The 23238-nt window shown below is 30.7% G+C and overlaps 3 protein-coding genes across 15 annotated transcripts in view; 1 reads left to right on the top strand and 2 right to left on the bottom strand.

Moving 5' to 3' along the window:
• Positions 1–753: 753 nt before the first annotated feature.
• mxt (Eukaryotic translation initiation factor mextil) lies at positions 754–8098 on the bottom strand. 10 transcript variants are annotated; one of them, XR_015812279.1, is made up of 12 exons: positions 8045–8098; positions 7591–7732; positions 4793–5100; positions 4507–4717; positions 4102–4173; positions 3533–3593; positions 3202–3469; positions 2912–3128; positions 2756–2827; positions 2563–2678; positions 1033–1312; positions 754–950 (listed from the first exon to the last, which is right to left on the bottom strand). XR_015812279.1 is itself a non-coding variant. In XM_088204009.1 (11 exons), the coding sequence occupies exons 2-11, from the start codon at positions 7712–7714 to the stop codon at positions 846–848; spliced, it is 1554 nt and encodes a 517-aa protein (XP_088060135.1). In that variant the 5' UTR covers positions 7715–7732; positions 8045–8098; the 3' UTR covers positions 754–845. The 10 variants fall into 10 exon arrangements, 6 of the variants coding, with proteins under 6 accessions (XP_088060135.1, XP_088060137.1, XP_088060138.1 ...); XR_015812278.1 differs by having other exon boundaries at positions 1033–1196; XR_015812281.1 differs by lacking the exon at positions 4102–4173.
• A 3868-nt stretch (positions 8099–11966) lies between these two features.
• The window catches only part of Miga (mitoguardin), a 99128-nt gene continuing 87856 nt past the window's right edge, over positions 11967–23238 (bottom strand). For all 3 annotated transcript variants that reach the window (XM_088203592.1, XM_088203594.1, XM_088203593.1), the window contains 6 exons: positions 14106–14254; positions 13903–14046; positions 13734–13843; positions 12767–12935; positions 12477–12710; positions 11967–12417 (listed from right to left, as the gene is read on the bottom strand). In XM_088203592.1, the coding sequence (XP_088059718.1) occupies positions 12100–12417; positions 12477–12710; positions 12767–12935; positions 13734–13843; positions 13903–14046; positions 14106–14254 (1124 nt within the window). In that variant the 3' untranslated portion in view covers positions 11967–12099. The remainder of the gene's footprint in view (positions 12418–12476; positions 12711–12766; positions 12936–13733; positions 13844–13902; positions 14047–14105; positions 14255–23238) is intronic.
• Positions 18295–23238, top strand: part of LOC148226169 (protein unzipped-like) — a 31368-nt gene continuing 26424 nt past the window's right edge. For both annotated transcript variants that reach the window (XM_088203597.1, XM_088203596.1), the window contains exon 1: positions 18295–18522. The gene's annotated coding sequence lies outside the window, so the exon portion shown is untranslated. The remainder of the gene's footprint in view (positions 18523–23238) is intronic.

Below are 23238 nucleotides of genomic sequence, written 5' to 3'. Positions count from 1 at the left end.
TTATTTTGTCCAATTTGTGCAATATAATGAAATAAAATATTATAAATCATAATAATTTTATTTATATATTCCAGTAAAATTTGAGTTTTAAATATTTAAAAAAAATCCATAAACATAGTATTAAGAATGCAACACATTTTAAAATTTATAAATAATTTATTATAAAATAAGAATACATAACATATATAAAATGTAAATAAATATTATTAGAAATATGTCAACATGTTAAATTTGATCACATAATTTTTAACAAGTTACATTTTTCTGAGATTATAAAGCTTTATTACAATAACAAATAATTTAAAATTTCATATAAAAAAATCTAGAACAATGGCGTGTAGACTAGAAGGTGAGTAAACTTTCAAATACTGTATCGTTACCATCTTGCGTCAAGAGATGTAAGGAATAAAAAAATAGGTTAAAACATTAGTTGATGCATAACAGTAAAAATATACATTTTTTCGACAAGAACGCCGGCAAACTACTTTTGCCGACAGCCCTCATTGTTCAGCTAAAAACTTCACCAATAAAACGATCTTAATAGATGTACTTTTAATCTAACAGATCATACAATTAGTAATTATAATTATTTTTTATATTTATATATTTTTAGTTTATTAAGGTCCTTTTCCCAATTTCGTAGTAGATAACAGAACTAATTTTATAAACCGTATTCTGCATATTATTTTTATGTTGTTTAAAATACAACAACATATTAAATATACATACAAATAAAATAAAACAATCAACCAATTTTTATTCTTTTTTTGTCTTCCGATTTCTCATACAGAACACACTCCAGCTCGAAACTGACACACTTTTCGTAAAAAAATTCAGATGTGAGATTATTCCGGTTCAGGAGATTCTTTAGGATCCTCAGATGTACTATTTATCGATAGCCTCCCCTCGTTTCTTTGCAAGTAAAGCTCGCCGTTGAAATCCAAACTAGCCTGTAATTGTTTAAAGAAAGAAAATTACTTTTAAAAATCACTACTTAAAATATACATTATAGAATATAGACATTTCACATACCTGTTATTGCGAAATAAACGTGAGGCATTATTATCATTAGTGGAAAATTAATCAGAAATTCATGTTAGATGTGCATTCCGTATAAAATAATTCATCACAATTGAAGCAGTTAGGGTATAGATTTGATGAAGTGCAGAAAGCGTGAGCGTTAGTAAACAGGAATTCTATTTTTAAAAATGAATAATGATAATAAACAACACTAGTCTCTTTTGTGATTCTTTTGCGAAGGGCTATCTTTAACATCATAATGAATTTCATCGGTAAAACGTTTTGCATAATGCTGAAAATGAATTTACACATTTGAATAGTTTAACTTTATTTTTATTTAAAAAATAACATTTCAAAACATAACAATGTTCAAATGTATTAGAAATAAAAAAATTAACAGTACGCATTGCTTAACATTATGCATAACAAAATAATAAAAACAAAACTTAATATTTCTCAACTATCACAAATATTTTACTTACATTACAATCGCCGTTATTATAGTGATCATTGACTACCTTTTTGGATTGAAATTGACTTTTTGGCATACTTGTACTAACATGAATGAGCAAGTATGGAAAAGGTCAACTTCTGAAGTATAGGGCTGATACTGAGAAAACCAATGTAAAACATCATTTAGTACCAAATTAATGCTTTAAATTGTAAAGAAAAACTAATCATTTCACTTTATGATTTCTCACATAACAAGATTATTCGAGGTTGAGAAAAGTGATTCTTCTACATGGAAAATATACATTACAGAGTCAATGTCTTCTCAATGATTTTCATTTAGTATGTAATACTTAATTTTGCATATTCCTTAGTATTTACTTTATATTTTTCAACATGCTATTTTTAGTATAGTATATTTTACAGAAAAATATCAGTTGGTCAATGACTTTTTTCTAAACAACAATGATATTAATAATTGTTTGTTAACATTTAAGTCTGACGTCAAGATACATGGGAGCATGCTTGAATTTATTTATTTGTAATAAAGGAAGAAATGACAGTTAAAACATATGAAACATGTTACAATCCTTAGTGCGATTTTAAAATCACATTTTAATACAGTATTAAACATTTGGATTGCACCGTTTACTTTAATCTCAATGTAACAAAAAGATACATTATAATCTCATAACATCACATCACAACATAAAATTATACGAGTATTAGGTTTTATTATTCATACCTTGATTATTATTACAATCAAGAGTTTTAAGGAACATCTTTGGTTAAAACTCAAATATTCAAAATAAAATAAAAAACAAGAAAATAAAGGAACAAAAATTGTTAATAACTAGCATAAAGATAGGAACAAAAAGTAAAATACCGATCTTATTATTATCATAAAATAATAAATAAAAAAACAGATCTTTAACAAAATATAAAAGCAAACAATATAGCTTAGTAAGTTAGAAAGTCCAATGGAATCCGTCCCACCCGGGCTTTAGTACAATAAGGATACATAACGTTGAAATAAAAATCGTCAGATGGATGTTTTAGCGAAAGGTTACTAATGGGACTATACGTAATTACCTTTCTAGATATTTCACTCGGTAAGTTTATGTTCGGCTGTTGCTTGCTGAGAGGAGATAGTGCATAATGAAATAGCATATCACGTGTGTATGAAAGTTTGCACTTTGATCTCTCAGCTGTAAGTATAAATAAATAAAAATTACGACAATGTATCAACATTAAGAAACAGTACAAAAAAACAAAAATCACAAACTTTCAATTGCATCCGAATAGCTTGATCCGATCGAGAATCGAGATCTGCGTAGTGTATCTACGTTATTTTCATCTAAAATTATAAAAAGCATTTGTATTACCTTTAAAACAGCAGATTTGTTAAGCAAGCTAATAAATAAATATATAATGTATTTACCTGAAGAATTTTTAATGAACACATCATCATCTGTCGGTGAAGACAAACCGTTAATTTTAGTATCGTTCCCGTTGCTATTTAATTCTTGTCCACTCAAGGTGATACCCGAAGAATCCAACGAATGCCGTTGGCCATAATGGAATACTTCTCCATATTCTGCGACAGGCGTTTCAAACTGATTATTTTCAAAATACTCATCAAGAACCAGTTTTGCAGTCTATTAAAAAATATAAGATACAAATATAATTTTTGAAAAAAGCAAAATATGCGAATAATAACAAGACACTCACATTGACAATGTTCAGATTATCTCCAGTGATCTTTATGGAATGAGGGCCTATAGTCACTGTATAACGGAATTCACCCAAAGTGGCATCGTTGGTTGAGAAGCTATGTAACAATGGTCGATTATGAGAGTGCATAACCGGTTTACCGCTTTCTTCTGATGCGGACGAATTCAAAGAGCTCGTAGAATCTCCTAGATTAGCTGGGGAGTCATCTAACCTCACTGGGGATGCATTGCGTCTTATCGTGTCACCGATAAGGTGTTTGGCATGACTAAAATTTAGTTTCGAGTAAAAACCTATTTGTTGAATTCCAAAATAAAAAAATTATACATACTTGACATTTTCTTCGTTTGGTCCAGTTATTTGAACAAGTCTTTCTTTAGCACCAGGACTGACTGAAAATGTATTTCTTGTACAATAATAACTCATTGTAGATAATTATGTTAATTTCAATTAAATGTGCAATTATAAAAATTAAATTGGGTGCAAAATAGCAATTAGATAATAAATTACTAATGAATAAACTTAGTGATGATATATTTATTTTTTTGTTACTGATATTATGTTTAGGCTTCCTTCGCGCATTACGTAATAAATAAAACGACACATATTCACATTACGTAAAGCAAGAAAGGCGACGCAAATTCTGTTAGATACATTTGATTATATTTTGGTGTAAGCAGGTAAAAATAAATTAATTAAGAGGGAGGAGTTACAACACGTACGTTATCGAGTCATTGACAAGCATTATATTACGTCAAAATTAAATATTAAAAAAGGAAAAATGTTTGCTCCGCTATTAGATTATAGATGATTGTCGAAAGAAACTTGAATAGAACAAAACGATGCAGCTAGACAAAAAAAGAAAATGCAAACATCATACACCATATTCTTGGCGCCTACCTCGTTGAAAAGATATTATCGTGTCACTGAGTTCTTCGATCATATGTACTCGACGTCCCTTTATACCCATAACTGTAAGACAAAATCTTTATTATTTTAATTGAGTGAGGACTTTAATGAAATTCCACCGTACTGGTTATAGAGTTGATCAAACAACTAAAGATTGTGTACATTTAATTTGATGTACCTAGTAAATAAAACACATATAAGGGTATATATTGTAATATAGTGATATTTCAATGCATGTCTATATTATCCGGTGAATGGTCACTTACTACAGCCTCGAGTCAGTAAAAAAATATAATTTTACATACTACAGTTATTGTATGTAAAGAAATCATTTCCACCTCGGTTGATAATTTCTACGTAAATTATACGTTTTGACCTAATAATTTTAAAATATACCTTTTCCAGAATCAGCGTTTCGAATAACAACCTCGTCCTTTGAATAGTTCTTTCCTGGTATCTTGGTCGGCTTTATAAACTTTCCCGAAGTTTTAAGAATCTCACCAGGACCAAGTATTAATGGAGCCTGTAGTTCCGGTGCAGGCAAAGGTATCGAAGGAATAACAATATCTCCCAGAATGAGAGTATCGGCGGCAGCGACCGGCGTGGACTAACAATACGATAATTACATACTGATTAATTATATAATTATTTTTCAATTTTTATTCAATACCACTAAACTCACCTCAGCATGAGTGACCCGCTGCTTGTAATAATGACTCATATGATCAGTTTCTTGCCATTGTTCGGCTCTAAGTTCTATGAGCTCCAACAAGTGAATTCGAACCCTTTTATCAAGACCGTCGTCTTGCGAGCTGTTTCTGAATATCACGAAGAAACGGTCAAGTAGATCTTTATATATCGGCTCCAGTTGAGCGCCGTGCAACTTTAGATGCTGATACATCAGCGCTACCTTCGATTGGAGGCATCTATCGTTTTTTCCTTGTGTCAATTCACAAGCCACAGTCTCAGTCAAGACTATCAAATCGTCAACTGAAAAATAAATAAAAAAGCAGGCGATAAAATTATGAAATATTATTAATTAATTAAAATATTTTTAAGCAAGTTGGCTGTTTGTTTATTAATGAGGTCAGATTGGATTATCAAATACAGTGCAATTGTGGTAATACTCCCCCCCTCGCTCGCTAGTCAATGCATGACCTCAAGCTGTTGCACATATCTTTACTTTAATGTGAACAGGCGAGCCCTGAAATCAGGATGGACGAACTTATTCAGCCCAGATAGATGATGCAGTTTGACATTGACACTATGAAAAATCGTATTTCTATTGAGTCATCGCAAGACAAACAACAAACAACAGGAGTTCAACAGTTCTAATGTCTAACTTTAATTATCGGCTAATTATCATGTAAACCTATTTTGTGCAATAAATATTATACACAACAAAACTTTCATCTCATTTTGAGTCAACACACATGTATCATTGCATAGAATATTATCCCCTATATCAATTTTTATCTCATAAACAAAATTAAATGCATAAAACGTAATACATTCTGATGCTATACATATATAAGAAACGAGTTTGATGCATTATTTACATATCTCATTGGCAAATTTACGAGAATTTGTAAGCATAAATATGTACAGGTTCAATCCGGCTGGCGCATGACTGTTGTCAAAAAAATTAAATCGGCGAGCTGCTTCTTAATTTATTTGAACAGTCATTTAAATAGAGTTGTTTAAAATCGTGAGAAAATTAAATATTATTCTGTAAACACAGATTGAATATGTTAAAATAAGTCAACGTATCGTTTTTATACATATTAACATACTCAATTTTTCATCAGTCTCAGCTGGTTGATAAATATTTGGTATATGTATATATATGTACAAGTTACGATGGTCTATTTATATGCTTATCGAAACTTTGATGAAACAATTCTTTGTGGAATATAAATAAATCTTAACTAATAGCTGACTGGTAAAGCAGCATATACCCTCCCCATACTATTCTTAAAATCTACTTTAATTATAATCAGCAAAATTTATAAGCTGCTTTATTAGACAAAAAATGACTTCTTTAAAATTTGAGACTTGAAAAACATTCCTAAGCACATAATTTCTTGACTTGATGTATTGATTCAATTCAGCTATCAATTTACATAATTAATTTGTCGATAAATGCATTTGTACATGACTACCCTAAATCAGCGCAATTCGTGCACACTTCAAAAAGAGCCAGAGCAAAGTGCACATACATGCATAGATGTTACTAGATAATTTCACTCAGTACTTAGTAGTTAAACTCTTAAATAAATAAAAAAAATGTCTTGTCATAAGATAGTTTCACTTTGCACACAAATTATATAGACCCGAGAAAACGTCAAAAACAAACAAGGCAATAAAAACATCGCCAGTGGCTTCGAAAAGAAAGCTGCAGTACATATGGTTTTAGATTTGGTCACATAAAATTCCGACTTCCCCGAATAAATTCAAGTAAAAATGGTAATTTTTTGACGAAAAATCATTCTTGAAATAAATTCTTATCTGCGACACTGCAAGAACTTGTGTGAAATATTTATAGAAAAAACCCTTAAGATAAACATTATATTGAAATATTCTTTTGTAAAAAAATGCACAAGAGCAGTACGCTTCATTTATGAAATTCAGTTTGCAGCCTGCCCTTCATTTAAAAATATATTAAATATATTATATATTTTTATTATAATTATATTTAAATATTATATATTTAAACCCTTTCACTGCTGCTGATATTTTTGTGAGCCATTTTGAAATTTGTTAATATGTGGGGAGTACCTATTCATGGCATATTTAAAAAAATATTATGGTTTAATAATTTCAACTGATTTACATCCTTAAATTATACTAAATAACCATATTATTATGCTCAAAGGTTTAATGACTTCTATAGAAGCCTAGTGAAAGGGTTAATAGAAGCATGCGGGGGTGTCAAATTAGTGTAAATTATAGACTTAGAGTTAAATCATTGCGTGAGATCAAAAAATATGCAGTTTAATTATGAGTGTCATGTTGAGCCTATTAACGAACCAAAATAAAAATGCAAGATTGAAATTATTTTATATTACAATAAATATTTTGAATTTGTTTATAATATATATAGAATTTAAGAGAGATGCCTAAGACTGAACTTTTTAATAATTACAAGGACTTGGAAAATATTTTACACGCGCGTTCTTCAGTGTATTTTTAGTTTAAAACTTAGCATATGGTGAGTTTAGAATTAATTTTTTTATTAAATTATATTAGATAGTTTAGAAGTTATGACGAGACGAGATATTGTCTTTTTTGATATTTTTTTTTTATAAATAATGTTTTCACGTAGAAATGAGCTAGATTGGGGTTTTCTCTTAATGTGAACCCTGGTGTAGCTACTGTCTGAAAACTAGAGTTGAACCTGACATATGAGAGCATCGCGTATTTATAGCAATTACACAATAACAATAATGGAGAAACTAAATTATAATTGATAGTAGTCACCAGTACTGATCTTCAAATCGACTACAGAGTTCCTGGTCTGTATAGTGACATTATTCGCCTTCAGAGGCCGAGGAACTTCCAACTTCTTCAGAGTGCGAGTCATTTTCGCTGGGGTCGACGTCATGGCTTCCTCCAGCCTTGGCTGAAAACAAAAGAAATAAAAAATGATTTATTGAATGGAAGGAATTGTCATTTGTTTGTTTTTTCTATTATTTCAATATGTTCGTAGGCACATCCTTGCATTTTAATAAAAACGCATGTGTTTATGCACTTTACAAATCGTTGATGCGTAAATGCGAGTATGGCGAGTGCAATAGGTGGAGGTTGAAAAAAGTGACAAACGTCGCACAAAGAATGCGGTCGCGGAAGGACACATGAGAAGGCGCAGGAGCACGGGGGCGCCTCGGGGCTTCGCCCGGGGTCCGCGTAAACGTCGCGAGGGGCGTCACGTCACCTGTCGCCGCCGCCTTTGCCACCGACCAATAACACCGAGCCTAGTTCTGCTACTGCCACTCGGTCACTCGACACGCCGCGTTCGCGAACGCACACCTTTCACAAAATTTATTGTTACTATTTTGTTTTTTATTCCATTGATATTTTTAAATATGGAAAATATCAATATAAAAATATTTATATTATCAATTTAATTCAAATCAAATAAAAATTTCAACTTCAATTAAATTTACACGTTTCTTTATTTAAATAAGTTAACACAAAATACACCCACAACTTTTTTAATTAAAGTAAGGGCATTTATAAAATTATCATAATATGATTTAAATCAATTTAATTGGAATTAATTATATTAAACCATTGTGTAGGGGAATACGAAATGTAGACATTTAAGGGGACCCACTATAGCGGTCTACTGTCCAGCTATAACAAATCCGCCGACTACAATTTTTTTAAAACGTAAGCTGTCACTCGATTCTCTAAAAATGTATATAAAATATTTGTAATTTTCTATAACAAAAAATATTTATTATTTTAATTTGTGTTTAAGATCAATGTTACGATAATGAAAATAAAAAATATTTATTATAATAAAAAATATTTTTTGCTTTTATAAAAATGCTTTTAATTTAGTAGCGGTTCTATGTGAAAATGGAGTTGTAAAATTTTCTTTAGATATTATTATATATTGGTGTTGCAGTTCCCTTAAAAATAAGTCGGAGATTTTCACATGCGTCCTTGATCCTTGATCAATTAAACACATCTTAATAATTATATTTTCTCTTTCTAATTGTTTTACTTACCCCCTACGTCCGTATATCGCGAAAGTCAGTATTTTAAGACCGGATGAAAGTTTCTTGCTCGGGTGAGTATAAGTATAACCATTTCAGCAAAACATGGTATTGTTAGGAATGACATTATAATATAGGCGAGAGTGTAGGTTGATGTTTTTATTTAGAAGTTAAATCGATACAAAATCGCTCGTGGACTGGTTTACGAAGCTAAGACTCGCGGACGGTCTTGACTCCGGACTCCTCCTGGACGTGGATGGGTTCTTGAAGAGGGAGAGGTCTTCCCATTCTGAAGTTCTTGATGGGACGAGAGAGATTCCTCCCTTTCAGAAGTTCTTGATGAGAAGAGAGAGATTCCTCCCTAGTTGGAATCCCAACGTGAAGTGAAGTGTAGAGGGAGAGTTCCTCCCGGCTTGGATTCCCAAGAAAGAGTGATGTACGCCGGCCGTGACCCTCCTTATATAGTAGTCGAGTCGCGTGCCGGATGCACTTGGTTGGTGGGGGAAAACCCTTCTGCGATTGGGTGTGGGAAGCTCGTCCCTGATTGGTCCATTTTGCATGGGGATATGAATTGAAACGTGGCGCTTCGAAGTACGATTATAACAGTATGTATTGCATGTCCTAAATAAATCAAAACAACCTTTTTGAATTTTGACCAATAGGAGAGCGCAAAAAACAATTATTTCTTTTCAGAAGTAAAAAATCGTGTCGGCGCCGTTGCAGTGAGAACGCTCGGTAACGAGCGTTCCCACTGTGTCGGCGACGGCTGAGAAGTGATAATTGTTTTTGCGCCTTCTTATTGACCTATATTCAGTTTAAATACACTTTAACCAATTCTGTCATATCAGAAGTCCGTAGTAAAATCGGTAAAGATAGCTATTTTTAATATATAGTGTAATATCGAAGTGCAGACAAACTATGGAGCAATATGAGAGATGCGACATCTTATTTCTCCCCGAGAGTTGAGTTGGTTGTTTGTATTTAACTTGATTTGACCTAATGAAAGTTCTAAAATTGTAATTAATTTTGGAGCTTTCATTAGGTCAAATTGGGTTTGATTAGCTCGCGTAGGTTAGGTTTGAGTTTGGAAGCAAATGGACGTTTCGAAACTGTCAAATTGAGTTTCATAGTTATTTTAGAGCAGCATATAATTTCACTAGCGCCTATCAGTTAAATTATATTTTCGCTAGTAGAAATATATTTCTACTGATGAAAATGTATTTGGAATTCACTAGTGAAAATATTACTTCACCGAAAAATACACATTCACTGTAACATTTATACATCGCATTTAAATAAATAATGATAAGTATGTAAATGTACGTATATGTTACTACGTATGAAAAGTTGAAATAATATAATTTTACTAGCACCTGCCAGATAAATTATATTTTCACTGGTAAAAATATATATCTACTGGTGAAAATATATTCCAATATGATTTTACTAAAGTCGAGATAGATTTGACTGTTTTTTAGATTTTCTTTGAGTTTAGAATCAGGGACGTCATTTCAGCTTTTCAGGACGTTATTTCAAATTCAGGCAAAAGCTGGCCAGTCAGTGGTCGTTCTTTTTAATATTTTGCTTTCATTAAAATCCATAGTATTTCATTATATGACATGCATTTTTCTGGCTAAATACAAAAGAGGGCAAATGACCCCCTTGAAATTTGTCCAGAATATGAATAAGAAGACTATTTCCTGTTCAATATTTTATTAATAGTTTATAACAAAAAAAAAATATGATAAAAACATATTTACAATCATCAAAAATAATAAATATTCCATCTTATACCTCAGTGATCCCCAAAATGTGTGCCGCAGCGCCCGAGGTTCCACGGCTTTCTCACAGGTGCCGCTATTACAAAATTCTCATAATTTTATTTCCATTTTAAATTCAATATCAACTCACTTAGTAATAACTGTTTGCTAAATTCTCTAGGGATAGTCAATTGCTGTTATTATTTTTACCTAACCATTTTTCAAAACAAAATATCAGCTATTTCCCAATGTGTACTTGCTATATTTTGACATAAGGCGTCTTGAGAAATTCTGGATTCAGTAAGGACGCCGAGAGTCGAAACAGTTTGAGAACCACTGCTATACGTAATAAATACCACTTCAAAAATTAAATAATTCAAAATATCATCACAAGTTTTATGTTTTTAAGTGATCGTTTTAAAGTACTACTTTTCACGTCAGGATAGTATCAACCTGACGTGAGAAGTAGCTGTATTATTTCTTAACATGATATATTGATAAAAAATACATATATTTTTATGCCATATCAATAAAGCAGTTAAATATTAAAAATTACAACATCTATTCAATTTCATTGAAGTTTAGAACAGTTTATATTGACAAACTAATGTATTTGTAGGAGTTTTATAATTTATCACATTTACACTTACAGGGTAATAGTATACTATAAAGAGGACAATTTAAATAATCAATATATTCAATTATTGCTCCATGAAACGAATTGTTTGTGCATTACTGTTGGACAGATTAGGCGCGAGCAAGCATTGGTCAGAATAGTGAACACATTATGAGTCTACAACGAATCTTTTTCCGAAGAGAAAAATCCGAAGATTTACCTTACATTAATGCACAAACAATTAGTTTTATGGAAGTACGTATTTATTTAAATGCACATATCTCTCAAAACAATTCCCTGCTAAATAGCACCCTACTATAAATTGACAGACTTGGATTTTCGTCTGAGTATTTTTACCACACTGATTAAGTTTAGAATAATATCTCGCATGTTTTATAATAATAATAAAATTAAGGGTCAAGGCATACGTAATTAATATATAATATATTATTATACTATGTATCTACTTAAACATAGCATATTGCCTATTATAAATATTAAATAACAAAAGGTATAATAGTAAATATAAAGCATTATTAGAAGATCATTTTAAATTAGGGCACAAAGAGGAAAATGTAAGTTTTCGTGTATTGTATACTATTATATATAATATTAAAGATGATAGTTATAGTTATATTATGTAATGTATTTGTATTATAAATATTCATTGGAATGTGATATCACACTAAGTATTTAATTTAATGATTTTTTGTCAATTTTTTAATAGGTAAAGAATTTGTCGAAATATATTAAAGGTGTAATATAAATAATAAAAAATATTTAAAAATTGATTAAAATAGTGGTTTACTACACTGATTTAATTAGATTATGACTGATATCATAAACTTAAGTATGAAGTCAAAAAGCACTGATGAGTTTTATTATACTTTTAAATGTTTTGGCGAGAAAGTTTATGACTTATATTATTCAGACGCGTTTTAATGTGCATCATCACATCAATGGACAGTTCTTCGATTGAATTATATCTAGTACGCTGAAAATTGAATGTATCATGTAAGAAATGCATAACTTGTTCCTTAAAATAAATGCATATTTCTTTTAGACCATCATCAGGTCCGAGAAATCCCCAAGCCATAAGCGGAGACAATTGTTCTGATATATTGTAAAAGTGGAACATAAATCCACTTGGATATTTAAGCATCCGTCTTTTAGCTTTCAATACGGACCACACAGCAGTTTGCAAGGCCTGAAAAAATAAATCAGTGACAATATAATGAAAATCAAATTATAATAAGATAAGCTTACAGTTTCTTTAAATCCATTTGATAACCATCTATTTTGTACGACTGCTGTAACAGACGACGGCGGAGATGTCAAGTCTTCAAAAGCATCGAGCAGAATGAAATCTAAGACTACGTCATAAAATGTTATAACAGTAACTCCTTTTGTTTCCAATTCTTCTTTCAATAGTTCCCAATTATCATCATCACTGATCCACGTTAGCATTTCCTCGTATGCAACTAAAAATTCTTTCGGATCCTGAAATTGAATAAATTTGTAATCATTGTAGTTTATGATAGATTATATGAACTTACTCTATCGCCAAATAAGAGTAAATCTGTGAGTAACTGGCGTCCAGCATCAGCAAACCAAGTCCAAGTATTGGCATCTTTGAATATGATTTGAAACGCGAGACGGATACAGTGTAACTTGCAAAGAAATTCTGTATCAGATCCACAACCAACATTTTCAGTACGCAATGATCTAAAATATATTAATATTATAATACGTGATATTATACATAAAAGGGCGAGTCAAATGAAAAGCATTAAAAAATCATAAATCAAACACATATTATTTTTTCTCATAATGTTTTTCAATTAATTGAAGTTGTGGTAAACACTGGATAAAGAATTAGTGATTATGGTGGAACACAGGCTTTAATCTATGGCGTTACTAATTAGTGTATACTTGTAGGTATGCATTAACATAATAAGATACACTTCTTCATTGCTCCAGAATTGAATAATACAATATAATGATGCATTAACACATGTGTCAAGAATGTTCGTGAAGAACAAAGTTTAAGAACTTGTTTGATATTTTCTCATAAACTCTTCTAATGGTTGATGATTGATTTTTTTGTTTCTGGGTTGAATTGTTGGTATAACACAACTATAGAGCGAGTAAGTCACGAACAGAAGATAATTTATGATCTATTTTGTGGTTACGATAAATGAATTGAATTTTTGATCTAGGTTTAACAGCCGTGGCACCCAACGAGCAATCATGCAGAATCTCATGAACTTTACTGGGACAGATGTCCACCTTATTTGAGATCATAAATGGTCACACGTCAATTATTAATTACTGATTTATCTAGATCAGTTTTCATTACTTAAAAATGATCACAAGTATTATATATCTAGCAGACAACTGAGTAAACTAACTGAACGTTATCTCTAATCAACGCTGTATGTAGCTATATAATTTACTAGTGTTTTTATGATTTTTAGATTTTAGACTCAGGCTCATATATAAAAGTAAATTATCACAATATACCTGGATGGAATTCCCACTTCAAATTCTTTAAGCGCCGATTGATACAATGACAAATTTTCAATGTCTGGAAAGTATTCCGAGAACTCTTCAAATTCTCTAAGATCAGCAACCTATCAATGATAACATAATTAATATGTAAAAGTCATTAGAAATATGATGATATAATTACTTCATCTCTCGCAGACGTGAAAGATTCGGCTGATGAATCTTGATTTGCCAATACAAAAGCGTTTTTTCCCATAGGTCCACCGCTGCCACTTTCGCATTTAAACAAAACAGAATTGTGGTCTAAGAACAGTAGTTCACATTGTTCCTGAAATTATCAATTATTTATAAATATAATATTTTTGTAGTCTATAATTATTGCTGTACCTGAAGTAAATAAGCTGCATCTATCAATTGTTGAAGTTCTCCGCAGAACTCGGTTTCTTCTGGCGTATTTGTAATAACACCAGAGTCGGATGTAAACCTCGACAAAGCTTCTTCCCAGTAGTTAATGCTGGTTTCTAATGCTTCCATTCCTGAAATATAAAAAAAAATCATACACTATAAGTTGTAAATAAATTATTTTATTTTTATTAAATTGAAAATTAAAGTAATCAAATCAGATCAGGCTAAATATTTTTTATTAAATACAAAATAATATGATGTCATTAAGGCATGTGATATTTGCAAATCATTATTAATCGTCTCTTATGACACAGAACTAGATAGATAAAATAACTGCAACAATGAGTCAGTTCTTCTATGCTGTGTTGTGAATAATTCCTGGTATTCCTGTGACGAAAATCATGAGTGATCCAGATAACAAAGTTAAGGCTTGATCAATCAATGTTAATAAGTGTTCCTCATATACACAGTAAAAATTACACTTTAAAATTTAGTTGTAAAATCCTATTTCACATGATCAGGAAAATCAAAATCAATCAAATTCTGCATCTGATAAAAAAAATTGTATTTTTAACTCAATCGAACTAGTATTTTTCACCTTAAAATTAAATAATAATAATATTAATGGTATATCTATATTTGTCTAGAATTATATATATTGTATTTCTATATGCCTTAGACGTGTACTTAATTGTATTAGGTCATCAAAGTAACAATACTTTTACATGTATACATACATGGTGTATTATCAGTTAGTTAAGTTTTTCGTTTGTTTATCAACATTTTCAATCCCAATAGTAGCATTTTCACAACTATACATTTTGCATTTTTAGAAAAAATGTTGGGACCAGTCATAATTGTTGCGACAAAATTATTGGAAAGAACTTTGTAAAATCTTTTAATATCTACTAATTTACTTGTTTGCGTCCTTTAAACTTTCTAAAAACGAAGCGTTTTTTTTCATCGGCCTAGAAGAAATGATTGCATATCTTAGCAACCATATTAAATGGTTTTCATTAAAAATTTCTTCATATTTTATATCCGCTGAACAGATATTTATCATAATCCATAGAACGATGAATTGATTTTTGAATCATCTTTACGAAGATACAGTTAATTATTAAACAATAACAAATAGTGTGGCTCCGCCCCAAAACGTCGCATTGGTCAGACAATCGAGAACTGGAAGGGACGTTGGACTTATCTCCATTCAAAGTATGTAAGTAATAACACGGCCGTACTAATTGACCTCATTCAGACACGTCAGGATTTGATACAAAACAACCAATTCGTTTCCGACTTGGAATTTACTAGACTTTAGCCGAGCTTGCACTAAGCGGAGCTTAACTGACACAATCTTAAAATACAGAGGAAAACACTCACTTTCGATTAGGTCCAGCTAAACAATAACTTGAATCCTAAGAGTTAAACTTGTTCTTCGTTGTATATATTATATGAGTATTTTACAATCCATACACAAAAAATCAAATTTGTATAGAGAATGTAATTAGATAAGATAACAGTTTCAGTGCGATGCAAAATATTGCGATGTGCGGCCAAACTTATCTGTTATTAATTTAAAAGGGTAGTTTAACTGCGAAAATGATGGAAGAACAAAATATAAATAAAATGTATAGGAAAAGGAAAATAAACCACATTCTTAAATCAAATAATCATAATTTAATAAAAGCTAAAAATGTATGAATTTAAAAAAAAAAAATAACAGTTTAATAGTAAGACATATTTTTTTCTACACGGCCTATAATACTAGTAGCACTTATTCAGCGACATTATAATTTAAATAAATTTTAGTTCATGAATAACAGATCAATATGTTTAAATGTGAATTAGCTAATTCACATTCTACTTTAGGACAAAACATCATTTAATGATGCCACTTTGCTCCCATCATTTTGATAAACATGTTATGAAATTCACACATCTCTAAAATATACAACACAAAAAAATATTTGACAACTCCATTGTTAGTTACTGAAAGAAACTTTTTTCTTCAACACTTTTTTTATTTTGCCTGGTAAAAAAACATAAATTAAAAAGTAACCAAACAGGTTTTTATTGTTACTGTAAATTTGATTAAGGAATTATTAAATTTATACTTTAGGCCATGTCGAGATCGTCCATAATCGTCGCGTTGTAATTAGTACAAAAAAACAGGATTTCAAAAACGGTTTTTCGGTTTTCGGTTTAGTTCCGAGTGATTCATTTAAAAAAAATTAAATGTTTTTATTTGTATTAAAAAAATATTTTAAACCATAATTTATAACATTTTATTCCTTCTTTTGTAATAAGGATACTACATGAATTGATACAATAATATAAGATAAATAATTACATTTAATTAAAGGTATAATAATTAGAACTAAAAGTATAAAAGATTCTTGGTTATATTAATTTATAATTAAAAAATATGAAAGTTTCCTCTAATTATAAAAAAATATATTTTAATTAATTTTCATTTTAAACTATCAATTGTCTCGTAAAATAAACTTTAAAGCAGAAACGGTACTTTCAACAAAAACTGTTCCTAAAATCACCATTATATTTTTTTTATAAATGAAGATATGTATTTTTATTTTCCTCTCAAAATTCTAAAGTATGTTTTTTTTGTCTGCTCTTTGTACATGGTTAGATATTCAATACAAAATTGAATGTCCACATCTGTAGAAATAGGATATATATATGTCTCTATTGCCAATTCTTAACTCCATAAATAATTCTCTAAACCGACCGACTATGACTCCTTTTTAACCCTTTCCACCCCGACCAATATTTTTTTAATTTTTCGTCGTGCACCATGCATTTTAAGTAGGTAATATGAAGTAAACAAAAGTTATTATGCACTTAAATAAATACCCAACAACAGCCAACCAGCCACCGGCCGGTGTGGTCACACGTAGACACATACAATGGCACGGCACTAATCCAAGCGAATGACATCCAGAGTCATGTTTCTACACTGGTCATATTTACATATGACACATCACCTGACTCACATCCTGTCATAAAAATTACGAACTCGGCAATATTTCTAATATGTATAAAAAAATCACGTAAATTGTATACCAAAAATTATTCATTATTTTTTGTTATTCACATGAAAATAAATAAATAAAATGATTAAAAATGAATTTAGTAATTTAAGATTATTTTATCGACATTTTTAAATTCAGGGAAAACGTAGTAATGATTATATTGTAGATGTTTCGTAGGTTTCATTGTCTAGACTACATGGAATCATCAGCACGAATAAAACTTTTATTGATATGGACGCACTGCCGCGAGAATAAAACTTGTCGCATATTATATGTTAAAAGCGTCATAAACAAAACGTCGTATATGTAGTATTTACATACCCCAACAAGTAAATACCGTATATGGCAATAATATATTTTGAGAGATTATTTAAAAGCAGCACATGGGCCGTTCAGTGCCATTAAATACGAAAAAAATTGTATAACATTGACAAATTTAATTTTCGGAAGCTTCAACGGTCATGCAACAAAAATGTTTCAAAAAAGAATATCTTTGACAGCGACTATGAAGACTAAGAAAGCAGCCGCTTCCCTCTTTCCGTCAAATTCAACCCGAGTTCAACCCGATCTTTGGAGACGATTTGAGTTTTCTGACGCAGAAAATGCTACGAGAACTTTGCATGTATCTTCACTAATTAAACTAATTATCCAAATGATTTATTATTACATAACGTTGCGTTGTATAGAAACACAATACTGACATTTTTAGAATGTCAGTGTTGGCTAATTTACATAGATTTAAAATACGACTATTCGTTATTAATTGATCAAGAGTTTGTCAATGGTGCTAAACATCTCTGGCTCATACCCCCCTCTTTAATCCACCAATGTGGTTAGTAAGGTGAACTGTTAAAAAAATATTATTAAAATACTTCTACATACACGATTTATTATCTGTAGAGTAGTTTTCTGTTATTTTATCAAAGTATGATGCTGGTTTTCCATAAATAGTTGATTCACACAGAACTAATTTTCAAGCACGTTAGGTAAACAATTTGGTTGAAAACAATAAATTCAGCTATGCGATTTTTTAATCATGTTGTGTTAGTTAAACCGTTTCAACGCTGGATGGCGTTGGCATCTACGCGCTTTCAATAGCGCAGCTTTCATCGTGTCTCATATCCGAGCCGGCAGCCGTTGAGGACGGACCGCTGCAGGGTCTCTCAAGTACAGTGCAATACAAAAGTGATAACCGACAAATTAATGACGACATAGGATCAATGTGACAGTGTTGAAAAAAATATAAATCAATCGTTCAGTTCAGTGTTATTGGTATACATACATATATACCGCATCTACGTGCGAAAAGCGCAATTAGGATTTTCGCGAAAACGTTTTGCCGAAAGGTAAGAGTGTTCTATATAAAAAGATGTGATAAAATCATTAATTAACATAGCGTATATATTTAAAATTAACACCATTGTAATTTATTAAAATAATCAGACTACGACGCCTACGAGCGTAGCATCGGTCAAAGACGCACGATACAGTTCTCATTGTGTTATCAATCAATATAAAAATAAAAATATAACACACTAAGGACGTTTTAGCTGTTCTCTACACTTGCTAGATTGACAAGTTTTTGTATGTATAATACATACAACACGACTCACTTGCGTCAGTTTTCGAACGATAAATTCCTTCTATTGTAGCAACGATTCAATCTCAATTATGGTTTATAAATTCCATTGTGCGGTTATTATATATGTTATTTTGGGGATCCGGAGGCTTCCACGCGTAACTATTTTAAAATTTCACAATCCGTCGCTTTAAATAATTGAAAAATGACTAGTGCACGCGATACGTGTCAAACGTTAAAAAAACAATGAATTATATACTGTTTGAGTATATTTTTTGGGCAACTTTTTTTAAACCGGAAACCGCCGACAGGTAGTCCAGGTGAGATAACGATATTAATGAGAAACGGAAGCCCGGTAAGTCACAGCCGAGTTAATTGAGTAGGCCCTTTAATTTTTTTAACATATACGATGACCTTTATTTTATTTATCTTTTGAAATGCATCCAACGGGTGTATAAAAATATATAAGACATTTGTGTGATCAGTAAATTGTTCAGCGTTTGAGGTAGAGCGATAAACGAGTTTCTTGGCGGTGATGCCACTGAGCTTCTCAATCTTTTAATATTGTAAAATATATTTTTTAAGTTCATTGAAAATATTGATCCGAATGTAGCCATTAGCGTATCTATAATTAAGTACACACAGTGTTCAAATATTGTCAAATGTCACAAATGACCACATATGGCACATGAAGGTCGTATGTGCCTCATCCCTTAGTTTTACCCTTTCAGAGGTAATGTATCAAAACTTGTCAAATTATTATGTCATATACAGTTCATGCAACTTTTATTATATGTATAATATTACAAAAATGTTTAAATTGATTTACTATCTCAAAAACATTACTATCAAATTTATTATAAATTCTTAATTAAAAATACATGATTACATTTAACCATTTGTGAAATGTTTATATTTACAATTTGATTAAATTACGTTTAACAGTATTTTAATTAGGCATGTGTATAAATATCGTTCTGCAAATTTAATCAATTTATACCGGTCTATAATTACTTTAACGCTCAATTATAGTATCGTTTAGGAAATGTATGTTTCTATAAATTGTTTCTGTAAATAAGGAATACATATATTGTTAATGAATTTAACCCAAATGGTCGGTTAAGTTAAAATTTAAAATATTAGATAATATTTAGTTTCTATAGGTCAATATCAATGCGAAATAAGACAAAGAAAAACCATAATACATAGTCATTAAATCTAATAGAAAAAACATCAACCACAACTATTTACTTATAATAAAAATTAAAGAAAAAAAATTATATTTATATTGAATTAATGATACAGTATTCCAAAATATTAAGTCACAGAATGGGAATAGTTTTACTGTATTTTGGCAAAACTAATTAAAAAGGCAAAAATGTGTAAAGGGTTTTGTAGATACAATAAATGTTTTAGTATTAATCACAAAAATTGAACATGTAAATATTTCGACTAAGTCAGTTTGCACCGATATCTTGTTTCAAAATAACGGTTTTTCAAAAAAAAAAAAACTTCGATAAGAATCTTAAGGAAAAAAGTACAGTTGCTTTATATCATACAATAAAAATTAATTTATATGTTTAAATAACTAAAAAACATTTTTACACAAAGATATTTACTTGATTTTGGCGACAAAACGATAAATTAGTCTGATTTCAAAAGATTTGCTCTAAAACATATATTAAAAACTTTTTGGTAACAAAGGCAAATGTAATTTTTGACAGTTGCGAAAAGTCACGTTTATTGAAGGGTCCAAATTGATTGATTTTGTAAAGTGTATGAATAGTATTTTCATTAAAAAATAGTGGTCCATATTTTATCTGGTCGGAAGATTAGCAGATTTTTTAAATGACTATTTTTTATTTTTAACTATCATAGTTTAGAGCTAATTATGGTAAGCCTAACTATAACACGTTTTTAATTTAATTGTTGTACAGGTTAAGTGCTCGCAAGCGGCAGCGAGCAAGCGTTGGTCAAAACCGTGAACACGCCATAAATAACTCTCTGCAACGAATCAAGGGTGTTCACTATTTTAAATAAACTCTCGCTTGCTACCGCTCGCGAGCACCCAAATAATTCAAAATAACTGTTAATAAGAGTATATGTATATAATTCTAGACTGTTTTGGCATTCTAAATGAAGATGAATATCACTGTATTTAATAATTGATTTATTTTTATACAATGAAATGACATTTGGTCTATAGTCTATTTATTTTCAAGAGTCAGTGCGCAAGAACATTGTTTAACGCGTAATCATAACATGCTTTTAAATTTCTGCCCTGTGATTGGTCGTTCGCCGTAAGATCAATCGTTTCATTGAGAACGACCAAGCACAAGGCAGAAATTTAAGAGCACATTTTGATTACGCGTTAAACAATGTTCTTGCGCACTGACTCTTGAAAATAAATAGACTATAGTTACGAAAAACACCACCAGTAGAGCTTCAATATATACTTTGCTCAATAAACGAAATAAGTGAAACAACTCCTGTTCAATTCACGCATTCGGCAGATAATTTGCCTAATTCATGAATGAAGCAACGGGCTTGCACTTTTCGTGAATTATGCAATTTTTTGCCCATTTCACACAATAAGCAATTTTATTGATTTTGTGTAGCATACATATTCATATATACATATTTTTATACTTTGACTATATATTTTTGTTTTAAACGTAAAGCAAACTTGAAATAGGTATGTAATAATTTCATTTGAATTATTCATGCTACCAAAAAGATACATTTAGTTGCTGTATGTGTTGCAGCATCTGCAACTCGGTATGCTCAAATATATTATAGTAATAAATTACTTTAAATAAACCTAAAATTAAACATGATTTGTATTGTTTCACAATAAATAAAAGACACAGTTGCATAATATTAATTTGGAAATGTGAGTTATTTATAGAATTTCGGTAATTAAAGTGTTTTTTTTTCATTATTTTGTTTGTTGGCTTTTGGCTTGTATAAAGCTGTCATAAATAACTTAAATATAAAGAGATAAATTTCGCAAAACAAAAAACACATATTGATACAATAGCAGTACATCAAGGAAAAACTTGGAAAAACAGTTAAAACATTTTTTTAAATATTCTATTATAAATGTGAACGAATGCTTTATGAATAGTTGGACAAATATTCTCATAACGAATAGTTAAAAAATGGGCGAATATATTAGGTATTCTAATATTCAGATTGGAGTCGCTACTAACAATGCATTAAATTATTTTTTATTTTACATTTAGATGAAATGTTTTACCTTTTCTCATTTATTATTTTTTTGTTCAAGATGTCTATCTGACAATAAGAGCTTAAAAACCATAGGCAGAACGAAATATCACAAGCGATGCATTCTAAGATTAACCAAACATACATACTCAAAGTATTATTATAGTCGAATCAAATACTATAACTCAATTTAATCGGCAGCGTATGAGCAATACCGACTTACTACGAACGCGTCACAAAATGCTTAAAAGTCTTAGTGACGTCACCCTATCCTGCTTTGTTTTTTGCTCGTCTTTTTAAGTCACAAATTGCGAAACGAGCACGCACATTTGTTAAACGGTCCGTTTGAAATTCGGCTCACTTGTCGCTTCACATTGTCCCAATTGCCCCATGTGACGATTGGATTCATTCATTCATTCACGTGGACACAATAAAAACATTCTAAAAACAGCTAAACATCGACGCGTGGGTCAAAAAGGCGCGAAACCCGACGGCCAGGTGATACAGAGCGTGACGGCTCAGTTCTGGTTTTGCAAAAGAGACAGAAATACAATACACTGGATATAACATAATATGCATTGTTGTTGCGCGTCAAATAATGCGCATTCATTTATATACATAGTAAAAATATTACCTTGATCGAAAGTTTGAGAGCCGGCGTGAATTTGGCGCGAAAGCGAGAGCGGTTAGTCAGTGGCTCATCGGATATTTCGATGCTAAAAAAACTGTAGATGATAACGATGAGATTATAAAAGTTATTAGGGATTAATTGTTATATTACGAGTATGAAAATCGGTCGTTCTTTGACCGCGGCGGCCTTCGTGACCGCTGATTATGATTGACACAAAAAATGCGAAATCGTTGAACTTGTATCTATTATATCTATATAACAAGAGAGATTCCACATTTTTTTGTACATTATGTACATATATTTGAGAAAAGAATCTATTTATTATTATTTTTAAAAATTCTTTGTCAAATTGGGTATTGAACCTAGGGCTTCAAGGGCGTTTCGTCCATGACTCATATCTTGAAAAATAACGTTATATTAAATCGATATTTTAAAGTATGCGAGAGATTCACCTGGCGTCAAATTTGCTTGTAATATTTATAGATTACAGCAATTATTTTCAAAGCGCTTTAAATCTCACTCTCGCCACCAAATCGAAAGTAAGAGTATCCGTGGGTGGCTACAGAGGTAGATCTTACCTCCCGGGGAGAAGAAAAACGGGCACTTCGAATTCGAAACGCAGTC

The sequence above is a fragment of the Plectrocnemia conspersa genome, unplaced genomic scaffold (genome assembly GCF_051122295.1).
Source record: "Plectrocnemia conspersa isolate PC_06_02 unplaced genomic scaffold, ASM5112229v1 ptg000014l, whole genome shotgun sequence".
Lineage (NCBI taxonomy): Eukaryota > Metazoa > Arthropoda > Insecta > Trichoptera > Polycentropodidae > Plectrocnemia > Plectrocnemia conspersa.
Note: the sequence above shows the minus strand (reverse complement) of the source record. Positions and strands in the feature narration are given on the sequence as shown.